We start from the raw sequence: 27161 nt of genomic DNA on the forward strand, positions 1-27161 counted from the left end.
GCATCACTGAAAATTCTTTAGATTCATATTTTCTGTTGTAGAATAACATTATCTATGATTGTAGTTAAATTGCATTCATTATCTCCTTACACTTATGAAAAATAAGCAAAAGATGGTAAATTTTGAATTATTTTTAGTATGTAGGGTCTTATGATGAAGACACCTCTGGTGCTTGGGGTCCCGGGTTCGATCCCAGCCTCCGCCAAGTGAACTTTGTGGTGGACAAACACCGTGCTCGTGGGTTTTCTCGGGGTTCTCCCGTTTCCTCCCACTTCCTTCATTCCACCATTTCACTCATCTCTCATAATCACCGTCTCCTTTAGCCTAACCGGCATAAACGTGGGACGTAAAACTCAAAGATTTCATTTCATTTTTTATGATGAAGACAGGAGAATGATGGAATAATTGGTGGAATAAGAATGTGGAAGGAAACGGGAGTATCCGAGAAACCCACGGAAACGATATTGTCCACCACAAACTTACTTGGCCACGGACTGAACCAGGGACCCCATGCCCCAGAGGTAAGCGCTCTATCACGGTCACTGTGTCCCTCCGGAAATTTCGAAACGCTTATTTTTTCCATGCAACAGAAAAGACCAATGACGTTTATGTTTTTCTAGAAACATTGCAATACAAGGTATAATTTGAGTAGGAAAAAACCTATTTCATAAAACCTAGTTACTTTAAATATTTACTTGATGACTAGGAGTTTTTTAAAAAAATCTTCAATATCTGAATGAGAGTTCTGCTCTGCCAACCTTATACACGTATACAAGACACCTTTCTTTCTTTTTCTAAGTATCACTATACAATATTTTATTATCCTTGGAAGGATGTAATATAGTAGGCCAACTGTATTCTTTCAGATCAAGTGCTAGATACTAAAACTTATTTCTTTTTGAGTCACCAGTTTAATTGTAGATAACGAATCACTCTCTAATTAAGTATTTCATTATAGATAGCTGCTACACTTTCCATGTTTGGTTTTTAAATGTGTTCTTTTCGTGCCAACACGTGCAGTATCACGCATTTAATAAACTTTGCTTTGCCCTATGATAACGTAAACACGTGCTTTGATAAGAACATCAATGAAGTCATAAGTATATGCAAGCTAGAAATGTCAAAGGGAAGTTCACGAAACTGATTTTTCATCTCAATATTCCAATTCTGTAATTTTCCTTGTATAAAAGGGCAATTCCAGTGAGCTATAAAAGACTCGTCAGAGGGCACTGAGGGTCAGCAACTATAGTTATCTGTAGAATAGTATCTTGTAATACGATTAGTCAACCTCAAAGTTTCGCGGTAATATCATACTTGACCTTCCTGAGAGTTTCCATTTTCTCAATAATTATGAAATAGGCAGTGGTTCTCAAAGTTTTCAGTGACGTGGATATTCTAGTTGGAAAACTTAATTCCAAACCCCCTAAAATAGATGTTGCAGTAGCATATGCAAGTGAGGGGTGATTACACTTACCCTTGAAGAAAACATTATGGAAAAATACACATTTACTACTGTATATGAAGATCAGAACCGTATTTTGTATGGGCCAATATTGGCCATGGCCCGGGGCGGCAACTTTTTAGAACCAGTTTTTTCATACTCCAGTTCTGGAAATTTAAGGTATTTATTACATACGCGCTTGTGCATATGGAACTGGATTTTTACATTTACTTTTACAATTTTAATATTATTTACCACTTTTGCTTTGATAGTTGACTATACTGTCCAAAATTTTGAGGTCCACGGTGGCTCAATACCGTAGTAGAGCGCTTACCTCTGATGTATGAGGTCCCTGGTTCGATCCCCGACCAGATAAGTTTGTGGTGGACAACATTGTGTCCGCGGTTTTCTCTGGGTGCTCCCCTTTCCTTCCACAATTTCATTCCACCAATTCTTCCATCATTCAATTGCTTTAATCATTCTGGTTGGCAATAATGGCTATGGCCCTGCCTCGAGAGTCTCTAGAAATCAACATTCGTCCGGTTTAAGACAAGGGTTTCCAACGTTTAGATGATTTCAGATTCGGGCTGTGATCCTAAAATAAGTTTCAATTGTATTAAAATTTCTAACGACCAGTAAAGCAATCTAATTTGTCAATAAATTCTAGCAAGAAGCTAAAATTTCTTAACCCTTTTGATCAATACGTTTTTCCATTTTATTTTATTTTATTTATTTATTTATTTATTTATTTATTTGTTTACAATACTTTTATATTTCAATAGCAAAAAATGAAATGAAATCTTTGAGTTTTACGTCCCACGTTATGCCGTTTTTAGGCTAAAGGAGACGGTGATGATGAGTAATGAATGAAAATGGTGGAATGAAGAAAGTGGGAGGAAACGGGAGAACCCCGAGGAAACTTACGCACACGGTGTTTGTGCACCACAAAGTTCACTTTGCGGGGCTGGGATCGAACCCGGGACCCCAAGCACCAGAGGTGAACGCTGTACCACTGAGCCACCGCGGCCCCAGTTCGATAGCAATGACTTGTCTCAGATCAAGGGTGTCCATTGGCAGGTTTTAAAGGCACAGGTTGTGCCCATGAGAGTTTATTCTGAGGATATAGTTCTTCATTGTAAACGGTACAATCAAACTGAATAATGTTTAATTTGGGGGTGAAAGATAAATTTGGGGGAAATAATGGTAAATTTGGGAGAATGCTCAATTTAGGGAGTTGTGCTCTAGCCTTTGGGGATGGGTATCTCTGTGTGAGACGCTAAAATTACAGGAAGTTATAAACGCAAGACTCTATTGACATCCATTTACGATAGTTGATTGAGAATAAGGCGTTTCTAGCTATTGTTTTCCACATTTGGCTTTGTGACTCTTTGTTACGTTATATTTAGCAATAATTCTACTATATCCAGAAATTCAAGTCATTTGTGCTGGGCTATATTCAAGCTTTCTTCCGGACAATTTTGTTTGGGGATCCAAATAAATGGGAGGGGGCTTCACTGGAACACTTTTGCTAAACGACGTCCTCTGCACAGGTGTGACATGTAATAGCAATTTAATTTACCTTAGCTTCGGGAGGTTGTTGACCAACTTCGGAAGAGTGTAATTGGAAGAAAAACTTCTTTTATTAGCTCTTAACGTAAGCATACGGGAGCTTCTACTTTTGCTTCAGTTGTATGAGTATGTGGTACTTTATTTCTCGGAAACTACTGGCCAGATCTAAACCAAATTTCGTGAGCAAGTAGTCCAGATCGAAGTTCACTCTTTTGATATTTCATGAACTGGAAAATATGTTATATGTTCATTTATTTACTGTTCGATGAATACTCTTTAGATGTTTAGATTGTCGAGCTTTTTCGTGGTTTTATGGTTAGTGTACTAGCCTTCGGCGTGGGAGATCCGAGTTCGATTCCCAGCAAGAACTCATCTGGTTCGAATTCCATGTTAAGCTGCAAGTCCAAGTCTCATATCCTTCACTTCTGAAAAGGAAGCTAAACTAAAATGAAACTGAATGAATTCATTCAGTTTAACGTCCCACGATTATGCCCATTAGGCTAAGGGAGACGGATGATTAAGGCAACTGAATGATAATGGAAGACTTGATAGAATGAGAATGTGGGAGGAAACGGGAGTACCCAGAGAAAACTTAAGGACACAATGTCAGTGGTGCCTATCCCCCCTTATGTCCATGACGCACCCCCAATTGTCTATCCATAGGTGTTCTTCCATGAAAAAAATCTTTTCGATTTTTACACCCCCTCAAACATATTTATATAGATTTTTAACCCCCCCCCCAAATATTTCAATTACGCAGTTTGCGTCATAGCCCCCCTTTGTGGGCATCCCTGCAATGTTATCTACCATAAACTTAATTCGGCGAGGATCGAACCAGGGACCCTATGCACCAAAGATAAGCTCTCTTCCCCTGAGCCACCGTGTCTCCTATGCTCAACGTGAACCCAACAAATCTTTGGTTTGCTTATTGAATATTTTATAAAAGTTATTATATCCATATCAAAAAGAAAAAGAAAGAAAGAAAGAAAGAAAAGAAAGACAGAAAGAAAGAAAAAGAAATACTTATTACGCGTCATTGGAAGTGCTTCACAATATCAATTTGACCAGAATAGCACGCGGACCGTTTGACGCAAAATGTTTTCTCTGTACTCATTTCTTCCACACACACGTATAAGTTTACAAAGCAAACAGATATATCACAAAATACCATGATGACCACTTGGATGATAAGACATACTCAGGAGTCATATTTACTGTTTGTACGCGTTGAATCATACGTCCTAGATCAAACATGACGTCAAACTTTGCCACGGAGTATTGGTTCCAGATACTGTGATCGTAACAGTAAAAGAGTGACGCATTTTCGGTCCTGCCTTTGTGGTGAGCCATATCACGTAGCCGGCTCTAAACAGAAATGAAATCAGAGATAAAATTGGGATAGGACAGTACTGAAACAATACAGTTATCTAGTACTAACAAGATGGAATGCTACAGACAAATTCATCTAGAACATTTCAAGGAGAAAAGATTAAAGACCCTGGAACTATCTAGCACCTAGCATAGGGTGGATTCGTTTGAGAAATTAAACTGTAATTACGAGTAACAAAAATAGTGAAAATCATATCGACAAAAAAAAAAAATTGATTATATCCTACATACTAAGGGAAGAAAGGTTCATATAGCTTCAGAAAGCTGTTTGCAAGAATTGGCACATTACTTCAGCTTTTTTTCCTCTTACCTTTCAACAAGTACCGGTACAAAATTTAATTTCTTTTACCGATGTGGCTTTCCTCAAAAGCCGCCACTGTGAAAGATTCTTAAAAAAAAAAAAATAATAAGGAAATGCAAACACATTATACTCATGTATTAGGGCATTTCCTACGGACAAATACTGTAGTACGATAATAAATGTCAAGTATCAAAGAGAAATTCGTAAAGAGAAAAGATAGGAATGATGGACAATGTGTTTATAACGGAACGTATATTTAGTGAGTTAAAGCAAGGATGGACTGTAACATACCACATGACTCTTTTGTGTAATTAAAACTTCAACTCCTCCTCAGTAGCAGCTTTAGCGAGTAGGCCGGGCAGGCACGGACCTACCCAAAACTTCTGAAAAATATATAAACGCTAAAAGATACAATACAGGGAAAACATATTTCCCAATATTTATATTAATGGTAGATAATTATTTAACAAATAGCATGAACCAGTACTGTAAAAATAATCCCATACTATCGTTAATCAATCAAATGTGCATATGTATCCATAAGCAAGGAGTGGGCCTACCCAAAATTAAAGTCCTAAAGCCGCCCCTGCTCTTCCTGTCCAATGAAATTATTATATATATAATTTTCATTTACATCTGTAAAGATAGAGAAAACGAAAAACTAATTTTTAAAACTTTTTTCTTTTAAAAATTTGCACTTTTAGTTAAAAGAAGTTCCACTAAATTTGGCACTTTTTCTTTTTAGTTCTGTTGTGTCTAGGAATACACACTATCTGCCTTATATATATGGTATTGGTATTAATACGTACATGGTATTGGTATTAATGAATTAGACCGACAAATTGTAAGAGGTGATTCCTTACATCAAAATAAGAAAAATAGTACATATGTGCATGTGGGGGAAAGTGTATAGTTTTGGCACTAGCGCCATCCCAAAGCGTAGGAAACTACATTGAAACACGCATTATTACGAACGCAAGCACCTATGGAACTGGCAGACATGTTTTGACATAAAGGTGGGTCCGAAGTAAGGAAAAAGGTAGCCTTGATAGTAGCGAATATAAAATGCGTTCGCGGTAGGTCGAAATCGTAACGAAACAAATGAGGTACATTTTAATACGATCTGTGTGTTATTGCATAACACTATAGGGTGCAAAGCTCATATTAAAATATGTTTTTCTTCTTTGCTTGTTGCTCACTCTAATACAGGAATAAATGTGCATTCTTTTCCCTAAGTATTTTTCTTCGTATTAATTGGGAAGGCACATGACTTTCTGACTACATTATAGAGCCGCTCCTGCATACTTATTTCAATGCATATTGAAAATATTATCGTGTATCTATTCTAAAAGTAAATAAATAAATATGCAATAAAGGAAGCTAATTAACTTTTTCATAACACTTAGTTTTCTAATCTCGTCCCAAATTACATTCTTGAGTGTGTATATTAATGGGTATGTAACCGAACGACTTTTACAGATCGACTGAGAAGAAAGCACGATGTCGCAGTGTTAAAAATCCTCATCACTGGTGTGAGGGGGAACTCTTGCTTGATCCCCCACGCGAAATTGAGCTTGAAAATGTCGTGTCCGTGGGCTTCCTCTGAATTCCCCCGTTTCCTCTAACATTCCCATCCTACCAATTATTTCATAATTCAATTTTATTAATTCATCCGTCTTCATTAGCCGATACGGCAGTAGTATGAGACGTACAACCAGAGGTTTCATTTCATTTGCAGAATCGATTACGAAAATTCAATTGAAAGATTAGGTTGAGTAGTGTTATAAACATCAATTCCCATATAACACACGGACGTCCACGAGACGTCTGAGACTGATCCGCAACGGACAACGGGACATTCCAGGATCAACCGAATTTGCTCCCGGGACATCCAAAGAATCTCTTCGGGATATCCATCTGTCCGCTAATATCCTGGAAAACGGGATATTTAACGGAACCTCAAAGGGATGTCCACTGGTAAATCGTGGGATAATGTGGTCCTAGGTATGTCCAGCATGGGATAGCCCTGGAATCTCCTGTCCCATTCGGAACGTTTCGTGGACGTCCAACGTGGCAATTCTTTAGGACGTCCCATGCAGGGCGTCCATGGAATGTCAGGGTGTCTACTAAAATTCCAAAATGAAATTTCGTGACATTTTCTTGACCAATTCTTGCCGAAACCATAAAATTCTCAAGATCGAATTAGGGCGAATTTTCATGCATGCCATAGAAGAGTGCTTTGCTCTAGATTTAGTAGCGTCTAAAACCGACCATAGGCATTTTTAGTGCTGAATTTTTCCGTTGTACCTATATTTGTACAGATAAAAAAAAAATCGTGACCCATCTTGACTTTAATGATCGTTTTCTGATTTCGTAAGTTTTTCGTGATTTTCATGACCGATAGACACCCAGGATGTCTACTCATTGTTCCGATAATCTCGAAAAATATATGGGATAATTGGGATCAAAATGTGACGCCGTGTGCTATGTGGGTTGTTTTCCAGTTCTTGCATAACTTGAATTTTTTGTGCTGAATGAAGTATGTATCATACAAATAATTATGTACATAAGAGATATATTAGATATGTACAATCAGCGACAAAAGTTCTTTCCGTTTGTTAAAATTTATTTTGAGAATAACGGTGGAACGTACACTGTTTCACCGAGTTCCAAGACTGGAACATACCGAAAATTACATTCTTTTCAATTTACTGAAAGCTGTAGGCCTACTGAAATTGTCTCTCCATTCTGAAGTTACTTAAGAAACTAACTTCATCAAACGGACAGAACTGTTTACTGTATAATGGCAAATGTTTTCTGCATCAGAATTTCAAGAATGCCTTCAAAGCAAAACACCACTGTAGGCTCCAAAACCAGGGTAATGATTTTGCGGCGAAGGGGTGGAAAAATGAAATGAAATCTTTAAGTTTTATGTCCCACGATTATTCCGGTTAGGCTAAAAGAGACGGTGAGGAACCCCGTGAAAACCCACGAGCACGGTGTTTGAGCTGTGATCAAACCATGGATCCCAAGCACCGGAGGTTAACGCTCTACCACTGAGCCACCGCGGCCCCTATGCGTAGGGATGAAGGAGTTCATTGCCATTGCCGATGTGACTTCGCTGTTCCTGTTGTAGAACTCTGGAGCCGCCACTGCGGTAATGGAATCAAGAATATAAAAACGCACAAGAAACTCGTTCTTTTCAAATGACCATATTATTAGAATAAAATAATAGAATATTTGTCAAATAATTTTTATCTTATTTCTTAAAGCTTAGGCGATCAGATCACATGATTTACTAATATAGGCTGAACTATGGACTTTTGTTTAATAAATGCTCGAACTAATTCAGATCTGCAATGTAAACAGACAAAACTGGTATTTTCTAAATATAAATCATAAATTCTATTATCAGTCTTTCTGGTGATATCAATGTCATGCTCATGACATACCAAAACTAATTGCGGAGGAAGGAGAAAGGAAATTTTAAATGTTGCGAAACTTCAGATAAAATTTTTGATACTGCAAATGTAATATCAAAGATACCACATTGCAAATTATCTTGAGCAGCGTCAAAGGTTGATCAAAGTAGGGCAGAAAATTGGAAAAACTATCCTGTGGTAGTTTCCGTATCTTAGTGGAACACTGTCACATTTTTAAATTATCTCACTACATAATATTCAACGAAGTTAAAATTTCGTTACTGAATTCTCTATGTCTGTGTATGTGTCTCTCTGTTGACAACCCCGGCCATTTCTTTTGGCTTGCTAGATACATTCGCGCTAATTACCGATAGTACAGGTCCAAGTCTATCTTTCTGCTGAGCGGCAGAAGCTCCTGATACCCTTACACGTCACAGCCGTCAAACTAATCTTGAATAGCACAGTGGAACACCGTTAACTCATCATCTTTGCTGTCGCAACTATTTCCTCAGTTTTTGAAGCAAGACAAAGTATAAAGATATCACATTGACTTGACTTCAGTCTTCCGTTGCAAGCGCTGCTATCGGCTGAAGGAATTCCACTCGCTTTCTCTCGCTTAGCAACAGCTGAACCCTTATTGGCTCAACGCGTGGGTGTGTGAGGGTGTGAGCTTTAGTTTGCATTTTTGCCACGGCTCAAGACATTTTGGCAGCACAATAGACTGGTGCTAAGACTGGAAAATAGAGTGGATGAGGAAGAAGCTTGTATCCGTATTTTAAAATAGCAGCTTTAGAAGCAACTCCTTGCTGGGTATCGTAACATTACGGCTCACTCCTCGACTTCGCTGGAATCCCACCAAATTTACAATCAGGTCATGTGGTACCCTAGCGTTGAGCTTCTTCTTTTATAGCCAGCTTTCTCCAAATGATTTGACATTGTCTGGTGATTGATGTTTAGGTCATTGGCAATGTCATGACTGATTACATGACGGTTTTGATTGACTTTTACCAGAATATCATCTACTTTTGCTGTGATTGGTCACCCACTGCGAAAAGTACTTTGGACATCAAAATTTCCAGAACAAAAGCGACTGAAACGTTTTGGCTGCTGCTTTTGATAACATATCTTGCCCATAAAAAGCACAAATTACGTCACATGCCTGCGTAGCATTTGCGCTATTATCGAGATAAAATTGTAAAATGTATCGTTTTGCACATCTACTAGCATCACCTTTCAGCTGTCACAATGACGTTAAGCCTGACGCACTGCGACTCAAACATCCTGATATTTGGGACACTAACGCCATCTCGTGCGCAAAAGGTCTAATCTTTTTAGACTACCTGATACAATCATTAATGATTAAATTGAGTAAGGGTGTTTCAAGAGACTGGATGTGCAGTTCCAAGACACGTCCACTCTCCTCTGGCCTGAGCTGGGTTCAACTCATTTGGCACAACGCAGTAGCTTCTGATGGTTTTCCCGAGTCCAGAGATGGAGTGGGTCAGTGGGTCGTGGGTCAACAGCATGTGACCCACCACCCATCATGACCCACTGTGACCCACTTCCCACCGTGACCCACTGCGACCCACCACCCACCGTGACCCACTGCGACCCACCGACTCAGTATGATCTACCGACCCTCTCTGCTCACTGCATTGTAGACAATATCTTCTGAGGACTAGTAAATTTGTCTCCGTTTTACTTTCAAGACCTTCATTTCCCTTTCTTTTCCACTTGTTTCTGTCTACTTACCTGAGGTGAGTATATCTAACCAAGTGAAAAAAGAACTTCAGGCACTTTTGGATATTGATATTGTTAATAGTAATAATAGCAATAGGACTTACACCACTACTTGGCTTTCGAGACCTGTAAGTTTTTAGAGCTAACTACTGAAAAAATACATTTTTGAATCACTGTAATGTATAAATTATTTATAAAAAATTGAATGTAACTATGTGTGCCTGATCATCACGGTCAAAGTCAAATGAAATTACTTTTGGTATATAGTTAGGCCTTAATCCAAATTGGGATGTTATATTGCTTTTATTATAATGCATAATATCCTAAGGAGGTAGTGAGGATCCGAATTTTTGCGGAAAAAAAAATGAGTATCTCGCAAGCCGTTAAACTTACGGAGATGAAATTCAGTGTATTAACTCTTTATTGAAAATAAACAGTGTGTGTCCTAGCATTTTTTTAAATTCTCCTTTATGTGGGGGGGAGGGCACTTTCTATATATGGAAAATTGGTAGTGAGTTGATTTGTAAAAATGATCGAAAACGATCGATGTTATTTAAGAAAAAAATTAGAAACAAAAAATACAGTGCTTGGCTTCATATATCAATTGCTTTCTGCTATAATAATTGCTGAAGCTTATGTTTATTATATGGAGCGCTTACAGCACAGGGCAATCAACCCATAAAGTTGTGAGAAAAATAGGCATAAAATTTGTACTGTAAGCTTAATTACACAGAAATTTGAAGTTTGGATTGTACGCATAATTGTATGGAAAATTTTACACTTTTTCTCCCTTTACGCTGGTCTACTTACTTTGATTTAGAACTTTGAAATTTCATCCTTTTTTTCACTGAAAAGTATTGATAATTCAACAAGGAAATAATTATACTATGATAATTTAATTGAAATTCATCGCAATTTGGCACATGGCAAACAGTAGTGTGGTAATTGAAGTTGAAGGAGGAGGGAAATTCCCATTCAATTCTGAACACTTTCCAGGAACCTCGTTCCCTTTCGCTTTCTAGACGGGGGAGGGAACTTAGTAATGGTATCAAACCTTCATGTGTAATTACAAAAATTAAATTTATAAATAAATAAGAAATCATCAGTTTATCAGGCTTTAATTGATAATTTATTCACAAGATTCCCTATCAAAGGCGTGGTAGATGAAGTTTCTGTTCTACATGGGTCGACATTACCAACTGACATGGTCGATATGGAAAAGATGTTGTATGGTGATAGAGAGATGATACTTCTTGCTGAGTATTTCAAACCTGACCAAGAAAAATCGTTATCAGACTTAAGTCTAACCAGTAGATTGTCGATGAGAAGTTGCAGAAATCGGGTAGAAGTATTATCAATTTCCACGACAGAGTGCGAAAGGGGATTTCCCCTTATGAATTTACAGATGACTGATATTAGAAATACACTAAGTGCTCAAACATTGTCTAACTTGTTGCTCATCAATGTTAATGGACCACCGCTAGACAAGCTCAAAGTAGACGAGCTAGTTATTTCTTTACTGAAGGATGGACATCATTCCACTGCGGACGATTTACCACGAAAAAGTTACCAACAGAAAATAAATCCGATATCAGATTTGTTTTAAGGTGGAAAATTACGAGTTACGGAAAATGTATACTTATATTACTAATGGCTTATTTGTGTTATTCAACTTTGTACCTAATTTTTAGTAAGTCTCTTTTTTGCTTTAGGTAAACTACTTTGAATAAATATTTATAATAATTGCAATTATGCATATTTGTAACTTAAATTTAACGTGGTGTTTTAGTGATTACACAAATTACAATTATGAGCATACTTTATGGAGATGCTCTCACAGAGGGTACCCGAGCACCTTTATACCCTATGAACAACTGATTTTTCGTCTTTTGTGAGAAAAATACTGTGAACTGAGAAACCATAACTTTTTCCATATATTACAGGGGTATTTTCCTGCGAATAGAAGTTTTTTTGTGGAATGCGTTCAGAAATTAACACTTGAAAGAATATTCTCTTAGTACAAGTATATTTTAGGCATACACTAATTTCCCCCACCTCGAACTGTTTCAATTTCTTCACTGCCAAACACTTTACCATTTTATATCGTAAAGGTCAGATCCACTGTTATTGTAACAGAGTGGTGCTTGAGCGATTGACTAGAAATTCAAACTCCGATTAGTGACAATTTCACAGTCTTGTTTTATTACAAGTGTAAACTCTTTAGTCAGTTCAGAAGAGGCCGTGGATCGTGTTCAGAGTTGATGAAGATGGATTTTGGTGAGTCAGAGTAGGTCAAAGTGGATGAGAGTAGTTCATGGTGGGTGGTGGGTCATGGTGGGTCAGAGTGGGTCATGGTGGGTGGTGGGTCAGAGTGGATCACCGTGGGTGGTGGGTCGTGGGTCAGAGTGGGTCATGATGGGTGGTGGGTCAGTGGGTCGTGGGTCAAGTTTTCATTGACCCACGCCAACTCTGCCCGAGTCCGTGAAGATTACGCACTTCAGTGAAGCTGCCGAGCTGGTTTGACAATCGCAGAGTGCTCGTAGGTGAATTTTTCTCAATGGTGTGTCATATGATCTGGGAATCTGGTACCCTGGAGCGGCTGGACCTAGGCTAATCTTCGACATTTTTAGAGTTGAGTTGAGTTGATTTTAGTTTAGCGTCCCTTTCAGCAGCGAGGCTATATGAGACGTGGACCTACTGATTAACGTGGAATCCGAACCACATGAGCTCCCGCCGGGAATCGAACCCGGGTTCGACATTTTTAGAATCTGCATGAAATTTCGGGAACTAACGAGTTGCTGTGCTGTGCTTCACTGTGCCTTCCTCTATCGCATGAGAAATGGTTTGGGTTGCTGCCGCAGCGTTATGCCCGAGTTCGAACTGATACAGTGACAGTTCACGACGTTGTAGCACTAATCGTCATTGCCACTTACAACTACCTAAACATATTGTTAAACAGTCCGCTTCCACGCTACCTCTTGGGCCAGTCTGACCTTGTACTTAGTCGATAATGGCACTCAAATGCTGTAGAAATATTGCAAGACTTATGGCTTACCTTTGTATATAAAAATTAAAACTTTCCATTTACAAAATTCGGCTTCATGTCCTGAGAGATATCGTATCTGACCGATTTTGAGAGTTCTCAAAACATCATTAAAGTTAGCAAATGTGATTTATGTCAAGTTTTTGTTTCAAGTGGATAGATGGATGTTATGTACCAGGGGCGGACCCAGGACGGACTTTTGGGGGGGCGGTGGGTTTTAATACTGTTACTTAAAGCTACTTTTAAGAGCTCCAAACTCGTGGATGGATTTTATTTATAAGTATATAAAATAAGAAAGTTTCCTCTTCTTGGGGGGGGGGGGCGACCGGGGAGCCCTGGATCCATCCCTGTTATGTACACTATTATGGGAGAGCGTCTGTCTCCGAAACATTGTTCTTTGCTTCTCATCCCGAATGCAGTCACCCAAGCCTTACCTTAAAGTTACCTTACCACACTTATCTTAAACCTACCTACCTTTTTTGCTTTAAACAATACCTGTTATATATTGAAAGCAGTAAAAAGCTCAAAGGTTTAATCCCGAATATTCATATCGATAACTAATAATTTCGAAACTGAGATAAATATTAAATACAAGAATGATTATGAATACTTACCAGCGTCGGCTACAGCTCTTGGTAAAGCCAATACGCCGCTCCCAGCCATCTCTCCAGCAATGAAGATAGCTGCTGAGAACGCTGTCAACATATTCTTTGGACGCATAGACCCTGACAAAGAACTACTATCGCTTCCCGAGGTACCACATTCCTGAAAAAAAAAATAAAAGAATATATATTACACATTTAAAAAATTCGAATCCGAGATGACTGTTATGTTGGCGATAAACCTTATTGTTTACCTTGTCTCTTATCTGGAGCAGTTTGTTGTTATACAAAATCTTTTTACACTTTTCATCACCCTGCACCACCATACAATCATCTTGTCCACCATACAATCATCCTGCAAGTTAAATGAAATTAAATGAAATCTTTAAGGTTTACGTCCCACGATCTTGCCGGCTAGGCTAAAGGAGACGATGATAATGAGAAATGAATGAAACGATGGAATAAAGAAAGTGGGAGGAAACGGGGTGACCCAGAGAAAACCCACCCACACAGTGTTTGTAAACCACGAAGTTCACTTGGCGCGAGCTGGCATCGAACCAAGGACTCCAGGCACCAGAGTACTCTACTACTGAGCTACCGCGGCCCCTTCTGCAATTTAAATACCAAAAAGACAATTAAGCAGCAAGACATGTTTGTACTTTTCCGTTTGCAATTATTTGCTATCATTTTCTGGTTAGTGAGTATATATGAGGTGCTTTCCATTATCTTATACTGCTTCATACCACATCAAGCAGTAAGACGTCGAATACCAGCAAAAAAAAAAGAAGTTTTTATCAAAGCCGTCAAACCAGTTTTGGACAGTATAAAGGAACATCGTTAACACATCATCGTCGCTGTACCGTGGAACACACAAGTATTTCTTTAATTTTTGAAAAAGATGAAGTGGCTTGGTGCCAAGTCTGGAGAATAGGGTGGATGGGGAAGAAGTTTGTATTCGCACTGTTGAATAGCAGCTTTAGAAAAAGTTCCTCGCTGGGTATCGTAATATCGCGACTTATTCGTAGACATCACTGAGTAACTTTTGCACATTACTGAAGCCGAACGATAACATGGTAGTGTATACTACTTTTGTTTTTATGCTAAAGAAAAGTGATGCAATCGTATCACTAAGTTTCGTCACTCCACGATCGTTGCGCCACCTTTCAGCTTAGAATATAATGAACACCCCTCGTATATCAAAATGTTTCAAAACCAGTGACCTGTGACGTGCTCAAGTAATGCAGAAATCTTTGAGAAGAGAGAGTGAGTGTAGTGAAAAGGCTGTAGTTCTATTCAAACCCCTTCATAGTTTCGAATGTATGTAAATACGTAGAAGGCCCCATATCTTGTCCACTATAAACTTAGCTATTGAATGAAGATAAAGCAAAATTCAAATACTTTAAAGACTGATGACTTCTAAGCTTGGAAACCTGATTCTCTGGGGCTAAGAGAAAGATGTGATTATACCATAATAAGATAAACAATTCTTATGTGGTTTGGATCCTACATTAGGCTGAAGGTCCACATCTTACATAGCTTCCGTACTGAAAGGGCGCTGAACTCGAAATAAAGTCACTACAATAAACAAATAGTTAAAAAGTTGATTATATTTACTTTACACTTAATTATAGTCAAAAAAAAAAATGAAAAACTGATAGAGTGAAACCTCCCAACAACGATAGAACATGATTCCTTGTCCGTAAATGAGATGTTCGTTCCAAAGAGGTCCCATAAATTACATTACTCTCAGTCCATGCGGTAATTGTATACAGTGTACAGTAAATAGATTGGTTAATAATGTAATTCCAGGCTAATATGAATATACTGTACCCCAGTGTTCGAATTACTGGGGGATGAGGAAGATGCTTACAGGGATTCCAGCTCTAAATAAATAAATGAATAAATAAATAAAATAAAATAAAATAAAATAAAATAAAATAAAATAAAATCGCAGTTGGATGTGTTTATAAGGGCCTATACTGCCAAATGTACTGCAAGTATAATAACTTTCTTCTCAAATAACTCCCTCCCCCCGTAATAATATTTTAATTTGCACACACTGACTCTACTAAAAGTAAAAGCAATTCATTGAAGATTTTCTAGGATTCATACTGGAAAACAATTTATCACGGACTGGCGAAAGAATAATTTCAGATTCAGCATGCAACTATTCTGCAGAGTGGTTCACCCGTCACGAAGGTACTTTGTGAAGAACTGATTTTCTGTCTACTGAACCACATCGCAGATTTGTTGTTTTCAAATTGCAGAAAGTATGAAATGAAAATAATTTTTGTTTTCCGTTGTGAAGAGGTTATTAAAACGTTCAGAAGCTCTCCGTGACTATGTAGATTAAGCGTGCACGTCTTTGGTGCATGAGACCTGGATTGGATTCCCGGTGGGAGTTCATGTGGTTCGGATCCCATGTTGAACTGTAGGTCCATGTCCCAAATAGCTTCACTGGTGAAAAGGACGCTAAATTCGAATCCAAAATCCAATTAAAATGTTTGGAGCAAAAGAGTTGAGTTGAGTTGATTTTGAGTTTAACGTCCCTTTTCAGCAGCGAGGCTATATGAGACGTGGACCTACTGATTAACGTGGAATCCGAACCACATAAGCTCCCGCCGGGAGTCGAACCCGGGTCTCCCGCGCCAAAGGCTGGAACAAAAGAAATCTGTCTGTGTCCTGATCCGTTCAGAGTGCCCGTTCAGAGACAGAGATAAGGCAGAATTTTTGTTATATATATATATACACTTTTGCCTGGACAAAATATGTTCGGACATGTTATGAAGGTGTCCATTAAGGAAGGTTTAATTAATAACTTGTGTTACAATTATCATACAAAATGTGTATGATGAAGGCAATGGTTATATTGCCGAAAATATAACTGAGTTATTTAGTAATAATGGAGTAGTTTACGAAGGTAGAGTGGTTCTATACATTAGATCTGAAGCTAAGATGAGCGACATACAAATAATTTTCTTGAAACCTTATTACACTTTCTTTGAACTTACCAACGCACTCCTCTTCAGCCTCAGTTGAACACTTACGTTTCACATTCTGAGATCTAATGTGAAAAGCAAATTACATTATGATAACATTATCTAAACACAACAGTCGGACTGTGAATAAAACCGAATATATAGTAAAGAATTTATCATTTCTTCTAACCAAATAGAAGAGAAAATTACTGGTATAACCTTCACGAGAGATAAATTGTAAACAAAGAGAAACCTCTGTTATGGTTGATGATAAGCGAGTGGTCAGTCCCACGTGCAACAGTCTCACGAGTGACTCGAAGATATGACCTTTCTGTTTAGACAGAATGAGATGTCAATGTATACAATTGTGTCACAGAACTTTTGTTAAGTACACAATTTAGCCAGTACTGTACATTTACTATATATTAAAATGATTATCACCAAGGTTGTCACTACGAAAGTACGCAGGACTTCAAAAGCCATAGACTTCATGTTTTGATACGCTTCCAGGAGGCAGCGACGAAGCTAACATTCAAATGAGATTCCCATTTTTTCATAAATTAATCTCGAAAAATTTTACTTTATACCAAAAGTGTAATACATTTTGTTTCGGGAAGTATCATTTTCGGATTTTGAAATTATATAGACTAGGCCTATCTTAAAGTTAGTCAATAAATAAGCATTGCACTATGATAGGAAAAATATTGGCTGATGCAATAGTTACAGAACATTTCATCAGGGAACAAATGATAGGAGGGAAATTTTATATTACAATCTAAGATCTATTTGCTCTCTTCAGTCTTAGCACACAAAACTATTACTGTTGTTGTTTTCCACTCTTTGCATAGAAGATAATAAATCATTCGTTAAGTCCAACTAAAATTGTTGACCTCATTATATAATTATGAAAGAAAACCTTGTTATCTATTGGTTGCATCACAGGAATACTAACTGAACCTTTAATCTTCTAACACTTAAAATTCAAATAATAATTTGGCCAAGTGTTCTAATAAAAAATATATATAGCTATGGTTTTTAAAATAGCTTAAAATATTATTTATAGATACTATATATAATTTTTTCCGAAAGAAAAACGTAAGATTCTATTGCTGTAGCGTGACCTCAACAATGTTTGTTCATATACTGCCATCCAGCAAGCTTTTCATGTACTGGGTGATCACACCTTTGTAACTGGAAATGATTGCAAGAATTGGGGTGAAATTTGCCTTTTGGTTATTAAGGGTGAGCTTACATTTTATGACCATCACGGAAGCCATCTTGAATCAGACTTTTTTTTTTTTGGATGGGAAGTAGGTCATGTGATATGCCATTTGAGGCCAGAAATGTAGCAAAAACATTAATCCGACATCGGTCTTTACCTAACTTCATTAATATAAAGTTCAACGTGTCAACGAGTTGTCCAGCTCTCTTCATGCACACCACAAAGTGTTTTCTTTAGTTGTCATGCATTTTTGGGGGCATATTAGGATCCACGCTGGCACAGGACGCTGCTGATTTTAAGCGGATGCACACTGGCTTTTACATGTTCTTACAGATAAAAGTTCAGAGTCCTAAGGTCTGGGGTTCGCGGTGGCCACTCCACTGGCCGACGTCGGTCGATCCAACCACCGTCGTACTTGCACCTCATAGTGCTGAGGCGCACTCTTATCCTGAAAATACGTTGGAAACACAACTTCTGGATTAAGAAGTGATGGAAACACCTTCTCGCGTCATAGATTCCCATATCAACTAGTATTCAATGTGCCTACAATGAACAAGGAACCCACAATGCATGTGTCCCATATTCCACAATACAGCTGTCCACCTATACATCAGTTCAATGGGAGGTTCTTGTCTCACCAGCATCGGTGGTTCTGCTTGTTTACGTAAGTATTCGTGAAGGAAAATGCCTCGTCACTGAACAACACCCCATGCGGAAACTGTCGATTAACATAACACTGTTCCAGGCAGTGACGACACCAAATTTAATTTCGTGAGGGGAGGGACAGAGGCATTTTTTTTGGGGGGGAGCAGGTGTTTTTTATGATGATGTAATTGTATTATATTGCCTTACCTACATTACAATACATGTCTGCGAAGCAGTGGGGGTGCCATGATGCCACTAGAAGTGCTTATCCTTTGCTCTCTCCCTCCAGTGTCCTCACTGCTTCCAGGGGCCATTGAGAAATAGGTAATTGCCTATCTGGGTCATCCACGGATACATGTTGCTATAATTGCAGCTTGTAGGGGTACCACTGGTTGCATTGTACAATTGATCTTTGACCTCGCGACATCGCTAGCACATGCTACATGACGAGTACTGCAGGTTCGGCTCTTCAGAAACACAGCCGATACAGCAGTTGATGTTTCTTTGTTGTTGTTCGTATCGGTCTTCGAACGTCCACTGCGTGGTTTGTCGTACACTGATCCTATTTCCCTTAATTTGGTCAGAATCTTACAACTATATGATATGGGTTGATTTTCCGGATGTAGGGAATTGAATCATCAATCCCCTACATTCGCAATCATTCGAGTACTGGGTCCAGCACTCATTAACACAATGTCCATGCGATGCTGAAGGGTTAGTGTAATTCTGGTTTTAACGACAACTTTAAAAAACGAAAAGACATCCAAAATCGTCTCATGATTATTAACATGCTGATCTCACTGAAAGATCACAATCACAGGAATAAAATTAGATAAAATCTGATATCGGATTCGTTCTTTTGGTTACTTCCTAGAGTCGAATGACTTATCACAGGAACCATTTCACATCTAAGAATTTCAGCTGGTTTCAAGATACCCTCTGTGATTATCGATGCTATATTCCAAAAATTCATTTTAAACAGTTCAGCCTTCTTCCTGAGATGATGAGAGACACAGGTATATTTGAAACCTTTTAGCATGCGACTCCCTTCTGTCTAATATGCTTAACGTATGCACCTAGGGTGCAAGGAGACCCGGATTGGAATCCGCGGGAGCTCATACGGTTCCGATCTCACATCAAGCTAATTTAGGCCACGTATCATATAGCCTCGATGTTGGGAAGAACGATAAATTTCATCCAACGAACCAATTCTATTAGGATGTATTTCGATGAAAGTGAAACAATAACCCTGCTCAACCAAAGTGCTAAAACGATGTTAATTTTCCGTCTATGATCCAAAATTCATTTCAGACGGTCCAACGGTGTAAATTTGTGAACAACATACAAACAATATTAGGAAAAAACACCCCTTCCTCCTCCCTCCCTAAGCAGACTAGTCAAAAAAAAAAAAAAAACCGGTAGAAAATGTGTGATGACAAGTTATCTCCTGAGTTTCATCTCCCTAACTTGAAGAATGTCTGAAATACTCTACTCTACTTGTGGCACAAATTTTAACCCACTTTCCTTTGAACCTCCTCGCCTAGAATAATCGGCGCAAATCTGTCGTCAACATTGGGGGGAACGGGCATCGGCATATATATATATATAGTGATGTTCAAAATATTTATGAAGTTGAAAAGCAATACTGTGCAGGATCAGGGAAGCAGCACTGTCTTCAACATTGGGAAGCGGGCAGATTTGAGGCTTATTCTGCGGGGACATCAATTTCATCTCACTTTCCTTTGTGGCAGTAGGACACAAATCATCACATTTCTCCCCCAAAAACATATTTCAAATCGGATTATTGGGGGGACAGTCCCCCCTAGTTACAAGATTGGAGGAGACATGTCCCCTTCATCTCTCCTGGAATTTGCGCCAGTACCTAGAATACGTACAAATAAATTCTACGCGGCTAAAGTTTCTTTCGCTATGCCACAGCTAACGGCGTAGATTTGTATACGGGACATACAAACAAACATACTATATAAGACTGTCGAAATTATTCGTTAAAATTCAAAACAGTCACGAGAACTGTCGTGAAGAGACTTCACACACTAATGCTTCTTTTGTAAGTACATCTAGTACTTCTAGGCAAGGGCGCCGATCCTGGGAGGCAAGGGAACCCGGGTCCACCCAAAGCTCATGTGGGCTCCCGTATTGTATTTATGAATATACAATATTTGGTATAATTTGAATGCAATTTATATGCCTTCTGCATCTGAATGGGCCCCCCAGTGTTCGAGGTGGAAAAAAAAAGCAGAGGCGGTATGTTTTATTATGATTTTGACTCAACATACCGGATATTTAAATATTGTCTTGATCACTGGAAAACCAGAGACGGCATGTCCTCATTACTGAAAAACCAGAGGCGGTATGGCATACCACCGCATACCGCATCACTTCGACCATTGCTCCCCCCCCCCAAAAAAAAATTTCAGATAAATCGGCGCCCTTGCTTCTAGGGTAGGGATGCGCACGAGTCGAGTCGAGACAGGGATTTTCCTGACAAAATTCGAGTCGAGACACTGCTCTTCCAATAGAAAAATATACATTTTTCGAGTCGAGACATCACATTTACAGCACATTTTCGAGACGAGAAAGCCAGAAATCTTGTCTCGTGCGCATCCCTATTCTAGGGTACGTTCGAGAAACTTCAGTTGATAAAGCAAACATGTCCAAAAGACAACATAAAAGTAAATGCACGGGTTTTTAATGTTTCCGAAAAAGATATGCAAGATAGAGAAACGTTCGGTTAGTAGCTACAGACTAATACGTGATAACGACGCATTTTCTACATGCTGGTAAAATAAATAAATAAATTCTTATTTCAGTATTTCATGCCTGCCTTTGGAACTAAATAGGCCGATGATAAACGAAAGTGACTGATTTCAGAAGAATTAGTGGAATGAAAATTTGTACGGTAACTAAGGAAAAAACCTGAGGAAACCCACAGCAAAGCGTTCTAATAATAACTATAAAAAGCCTAGATATTCATGTCTGGCCCAAACTATAATAAATAACATAAATAAGCAGATCTGGCCATAGAAGAAAATTATATCATACGTTACGGACCATTGTCCATAGTAACATGCACTGATGCACATATTATCATTATACAGACAACCATTTGGACAGTACAATAAGTTAATTTTATTGTTAACCGAAAGGCTTAAGAGTTACGGGTGGGCCTAATGTAGAAAGAGAGTAGTAGTTAGTAGTCAAACATGTAGCGCCTGTAAACTTTGTCGAACTTAAATTGTAAACGGTCATTACAAATAATGCCATAATTTTAAAACTTACATCTGTCTACAACTCGCGCCCTCCCTAATCGTTCTTCACGGTCCCCAGTTTGGGAACCACTGGTATAAAGAGTTAAAAACGCAACATAAAAACTCAATCTTTGTTCACGTTTCCAAAGAAGTTTCAACATAACGAGCTAAAAAAAATACAACCCAATTGTTTGTCATATAAAGTGGTAAAAGCGCGGAGTTTAAAAATCTCATGTAAAGTGGTAACAGTATAAAGGTTTTAAAAAATATATACTAAACCCAATTGTTTCTCATAAGCATCAAGTCGTTTGATCTCATAAATTAGCTTTCAAGATCAAGTTTGAATACAAGGTACAGGCCCACCAAGGGCGCCGATTTCTCTGTAAATTTGGGGAGGGGGCATTCTGATGCAGAAGGTAAATATATATATATATATATATATATATATATATATATATATATATATATATATATATATATGAGGATTTTGAGACAAATTGCATTCAAATTATGAAAAATACCGTATATTCATAAATACAATAGGGGCCCACATGGGCTTTGGGGGGGCTGCCCCTCCCCCAGGATCGGCGCTATTGAGGCCTACTGCACTAAACTCTTCTTATAGCCTATTAAGTACACAGTATCATCATTCTTCAGTCATTATGAACTTTTGTTTCTAAATATTAGTGAAATTATAATGGGTGTTTTCGGAAAACTTCGTCCGAAGAAAACTCAACATACCAGCAGAACACCATTTCCAAGGTCTTCATACTCTTCAAAAGATACCGATCATGCCATATTCTAGGGTTAATAGAGAAATATTTGCAAAATTCAAGAACATCTTACATTAACTCAAGCAAACAAGCCTTTCTGATATTTTATGAGGATAAATGAATTACTATAACATCATTAATGAAATATTTATCAATACTGTGTAGTGGCGTGCGCTGGAATTCATCAAAGGAAGGTTAAAGATTCCATACCATTTCAGATGTTTGTATACGTATCTCAATATGGTAAATATTTATTTTTGCTTAATATCTTGTTCAAGGGTGTCTTGAACCCCTTCTTCTTCCTAACGTTCGCCACGGATACTGTATAATGATATACTTGTTAATGAAATATATACGTTAATGTTAATGTTAGTGAAATATAAACGTATAACACAACCAATTTTGAGAAAAACGATAATATTGATTTTCGCTCTCTGCCCAATTAGCCTACCCTGATATTTTGAAGTAGGAGGAAAATTCGGAGAATCTAATTTTTAAAAAATGGTTAAAATTTGTGCTAGACATTGTGAAGCAGTGATGACTTCAGAGGGCGGTCCACGAGCATTTCTTCCCGGAGCAACAAAATTCCTCCCTGGAACCGTATATTCTTTCGTGCTCAACGTGGATTGTGTGTTCGTAATATTACTTTTAACTTCCAGTGTAGCGAAATCCCCCCACCCTTCCAAAGAAAATCTGAAATCATCACTGCAGTGAAGACAGACGGACGGACGGAATCCAAAACTTACTATTTAGGCACATACGGCGTAAGTCCATTGTAATGTCGGGTTTATATTTCTCACTACGACCAAGTCTTACCTAATATTATCCTATGAAGAACAAAAACTCACTCCATCTACCTTTTACCAAAGAAAATACTATGCTATACAGGGTGTTTCAAAAAACACCGACAACGTTTGGGAAGTGATTCCCGACATCAAGATAAAAAGTATAGACCAACCTGGATGCACAAATGCTTCCTTTCGGAGTTATAAGCTGCTGAAAACATGATGAAATAAACTTCAAAGGTCCATAGTTCCAGAACTATAGGGCCTACCGTAATCGGGTCAATACTTCACATAGGAACTACTATGTTCCCTATCCAAATATTCAGATTTCAGAATCCTAAGGTACTTCCGTAACAATTTTCATAGAGGTAGTTGGTGAGTACTTGAAATTATATGCTTGTAGCCAAAATGCCTCTATAAAAATTGCTGCGTGAGTACCGCAGGATTCTGAAACATGTATTTTTGGATAACGAACATATTAGTTCATAAGTGAAGTCTTGACCCGACTACGATAGGTACTATAGTTTTAGAATTATGGCCATTTAAACTTCATTTTTTATTTTTTTTTTTCGGCAGCCTATAACTCCGAAAAGAAGCATTTGTGCACCCAGGTTGGTCTATATTTTTTTGTCTTATCTTGGTGTCAGGAATCACCTCATAAACATTGTCGTTGTTTTGAAACACCCTGTATAATAGGGTTGTTAATGCAAAACTTGTGAAAATAAAAAAAAAAAATCCTCTTGACAGTTTCTGAGAAAAATTCCCAAGAGTAAACTCATTGTGGACTTTTTCAAGAAAATCGCTGTTTCATATTGTAAGACTGTATAAGTAGGATACTTATCCATGAAAGATGAACAAAATCGACGGAGTCATTTTTGAGATAATCGTTCGAGAAAATGAAACAAAAAAACATCCAACCAAGAGAGACAACTATTCCTTGTAGAAATATCCATGTCATAAGATTGTCAATAAAGTACTGATCTACGAAATATAAAGAGAATCGTTAAACCCGTCTTTAGGAAAACTGCAAGTTTCAATTCTGACTCTTCAATAAATTAAGGCCACCTCATTTTCGGAGGCAGGAACAAGACCATTTGCTGGTTAGAGTTTAACGTATCTTTTCAGCGCCACGGCTATATGAGAAGTGGACCCACAGTTTCAGGTGAAATCCGGACCACCGTAATTGTGTTGAAATTTCAAGAATCTCCCACCGGGAATCGAACCCGAGACCCAGTGCCCCAAAGACGATCAGGATAGACATGCAAAATCGCTTTTCGAGCATGCACCGTGCAAGTCCTTCAACATTTAAAATTTATTTAATTTTTCTTATGGTCTCAAAGTTATTCCCTCCGAACCGTTGCTCGAAACTAAACATAAACTACTTTGTAATGAGCCGACATTGGGCCGGAATTAGATTTAAAAAAAAACAAACTTGAAAGGTATCGAACTCCGGTCAAGAAAGTCAAAAATAGCCGGCGGGGACGGGAAAAATAAAATTTAATGAATGAAATGGTGAAATGAAGAAAGTGGGAGGAAACGGGAGAACCCCGAGAAACCAACGCACACGGTGTTTGTCCACCACAAAGTTCACTTGGCGCGAGTGTGATCGAACCAAAGGCCCCATGCACCACAGATGAACGTCCTACCACTGAGACATCGCGGTCGCAGGGGGCGGGAATGGGAATCGATGTGCTGACCAAATATCATCCAAAGAATTTAAAAAGCCATCTTGCTAGAAAGCATTAATTTCTTGGAGGGAGAAGCAGACACTCGGGAGGAGCAGTTATTATTATAGTACACCGAAAATATTATTAATTGATCTGCATAACAATGTACCGTGTCTGGAGGGAAGACGATGTCACCGAGCGGTTGACCACCCCCTCTGTTCCTCGTAGGTGTCACCACCAGTCCCGTATCCAGGGGGGACTAGGAGGGGCCGGGCCCCCCTAAATTTTTGCTGCCCCCCTAAAATTTTCACGGTAGGCTTACAAATGAACTATAATATGGCGATGAACTATAATATAGTTGGATCGCCCCCCTCCCTACATTTTTGGGCTGGCTATCGGACTGGTCACCACTGAACCAAAGCCCTTCATAGTTTGTAGCACCTGGAACCTTAGAAATAACGAGATTCGTAAGAGGAGGAAAAAAGACTGGTAACAGAACAACAAAGGTAGCTGTAATAAATCCATAAATAAATAAACTTACACTTTCATTAGCGTTGCTTTTAGACAGAAGGCTGTCAGATGGATTACACGAAACTTTTGTCCAGATTGGGTCCTTGGTACCACTGGTATCATAACTGTTCACTTTTAACGAGCCCATAGCTAACTGTTGGAATAAAACAGTATCTCACAAACACAGAAAATAAATAAACAAGTAGCCACTTTCAAGTCCAAAACGTCTACTTCATTCTTCGCACAGCAAATGTTCCTATTACGTATATCGTACCACAGTCAACGTCCTCTCTCGGTCGAACGTGCGCCACAAACTGAGCAGAAAACATTAGAGACCAAACATATCAATGTTACCAGGTTCACTGAGAACTGGAATTTCCCCGGATGCTCCGATCTAAACAAGACAGCATGGAGTCACGCGATCTCAATTCAAAACATTAAAATAAATAAACAACAAGAAGAAGAAAGAAAAGCAAAAAATATATAAAAATGGAAAAATTAAAAACCAAAAGAAAGATGAACTGTAGATAGACTTTTCTCAATCCTTACTCGATTTTTTTTTTCTTTAATAAGAATATTGTCCAAGCCTTTTCATGGCAAGGTCACTTGAACTTCTCGGATAACAACCTAAGGCCACGAGGAAAAGGATTCTCGCCCGAGAAAATTTTATCCCTATCTAGAAGAAAATTTTAATTCGCTGCAGGGATAATATTTTTTCTCCTCTAAAAGTTCTGCGAATGTTCATGAAAATAGAAACAGAACAACTTTTAGCCTATAAGCTTACGCGGAGGGAGCCTCGTTCGATTCCAGACTACAAAAGTTTGTGATGTATAATATCGTATCCATGATTTCTCTCGGAATTGTGCTGTTTTCTCCTACACTCTCATTTCTCGACTTCTTGCACATCAATTAACTTTCAATTATCACCTATTTCCATTATTGAATCGGATTTGATTTTTTAAAATTTGATTTGAGTTTAGTGTCCCTTTCAGCAGCAAGGCTATATAATATGTGGACTTACACCCTCATGTGGGATCCTAACCATATGAAGTCCTGCTGGAAATCGAAGTCGAGTTTTCCATGCTAAAACCGCGTGTCATGAGTGATATCTCAGTCTTCATTAGCCTAGAAGATATAAAAGTTAAATGTTATAGACTTCGTATCATTTTAAGGCTAGTTTTAGTCGGAAGCATTTATCGTAGCAAAAATCGTATCATCTATATCCTACCGTGTAAAGTAGTAAATGCTATAGCATTTCCCATGCATGGCATATCCTATGGCATTTCTTGTCGATAGAACCTGCCCTATTTGGTAGCATTTTCTCCAGCATTTCCGGTCCGATTGCAGCGCCGTGGTGTGCTAAAAGGAAGCGAAATATTTTGTGCCAAATATCCATGCTCTTTGTTTTGTGTGTGAAATTTAGTCCGGGTGCCAGACGAGAAAAGTATGGGTTACCTTTGTTAGTGGTATGTCAAAGGTTTTATGATTGAATTTGATAGTTTAGTATGTGTGGATTTCGAAACTTCTTGATGCCACTTTGTTACCCTTGGGCAAACTTAAATATTCAAGATGGCGTCCAATATGGCGGAGCAAATATGCTTATTGTAAATGTAAAGCGATTTCTGTAAACAAGATGGCATTTTCTCTTTTTGTTTTCTGTGTCGAAGAATTCAAGAATGAACTCCACTTCTTAAACGAAGCTACAGAAATCTAAATATTCAAGATGGCGTCCAATATGGAAGATCAAAATTTTAAGTTTTTACGTCCCACGTTTATGCCGACTAGGCTACAGAAGACGCTGATGA

At 38.3% G+C, this 27161-nt stretch overlaps 1 protein-coding gene across 2 annotated transcripts in view; it reads right to left on the reverse strand.

The window, feature by feature from the left end:
- Positions 1–25704, reverse strand: part of LOC145662389 (uncharacterized) — a 55586-nt gene extending 29882 nt beyond the window's left edge. Inside the window, exons 1-2 of one of the 2 annotated variants that reach the window (XM_081727917.1) lie at positions 25388–25704; positions 13520–13670 (exon numbers count right to left, since the gene is read on the reverse strand). In XM_081727917.1, coding sequence (XP_081584043.1) covers positions 13520–13670; positions 25388–25504 — 268 coding nt within the window. In that variant the 5' untranslated portion in view covers positions 25505–25704. Of the gene's footprint in view, positions 1–13519; positions 13671–16518; positions 16666–25387 lie in introns of those variants that run through there. The other variant, XM_081727918.1, reaches the window with a different exon arrangement.
- Positions 25705–27161: the final 1457 nt, after the last annotated feature.

This window comes from Thermobia domestica, chromosome 10, assembly GCF_964235325.1.
Source record: "Thermobia domestica chromosome 10, izTheDome1.hap1.1, whole genome shotgun sequence".
Taxonomy (NCBI): Eukaryota; Metazoa; Arthropoda; class Insecta; order Zygentoma; family Lepismatidae; genus Thermobia; species Thermobia domestica.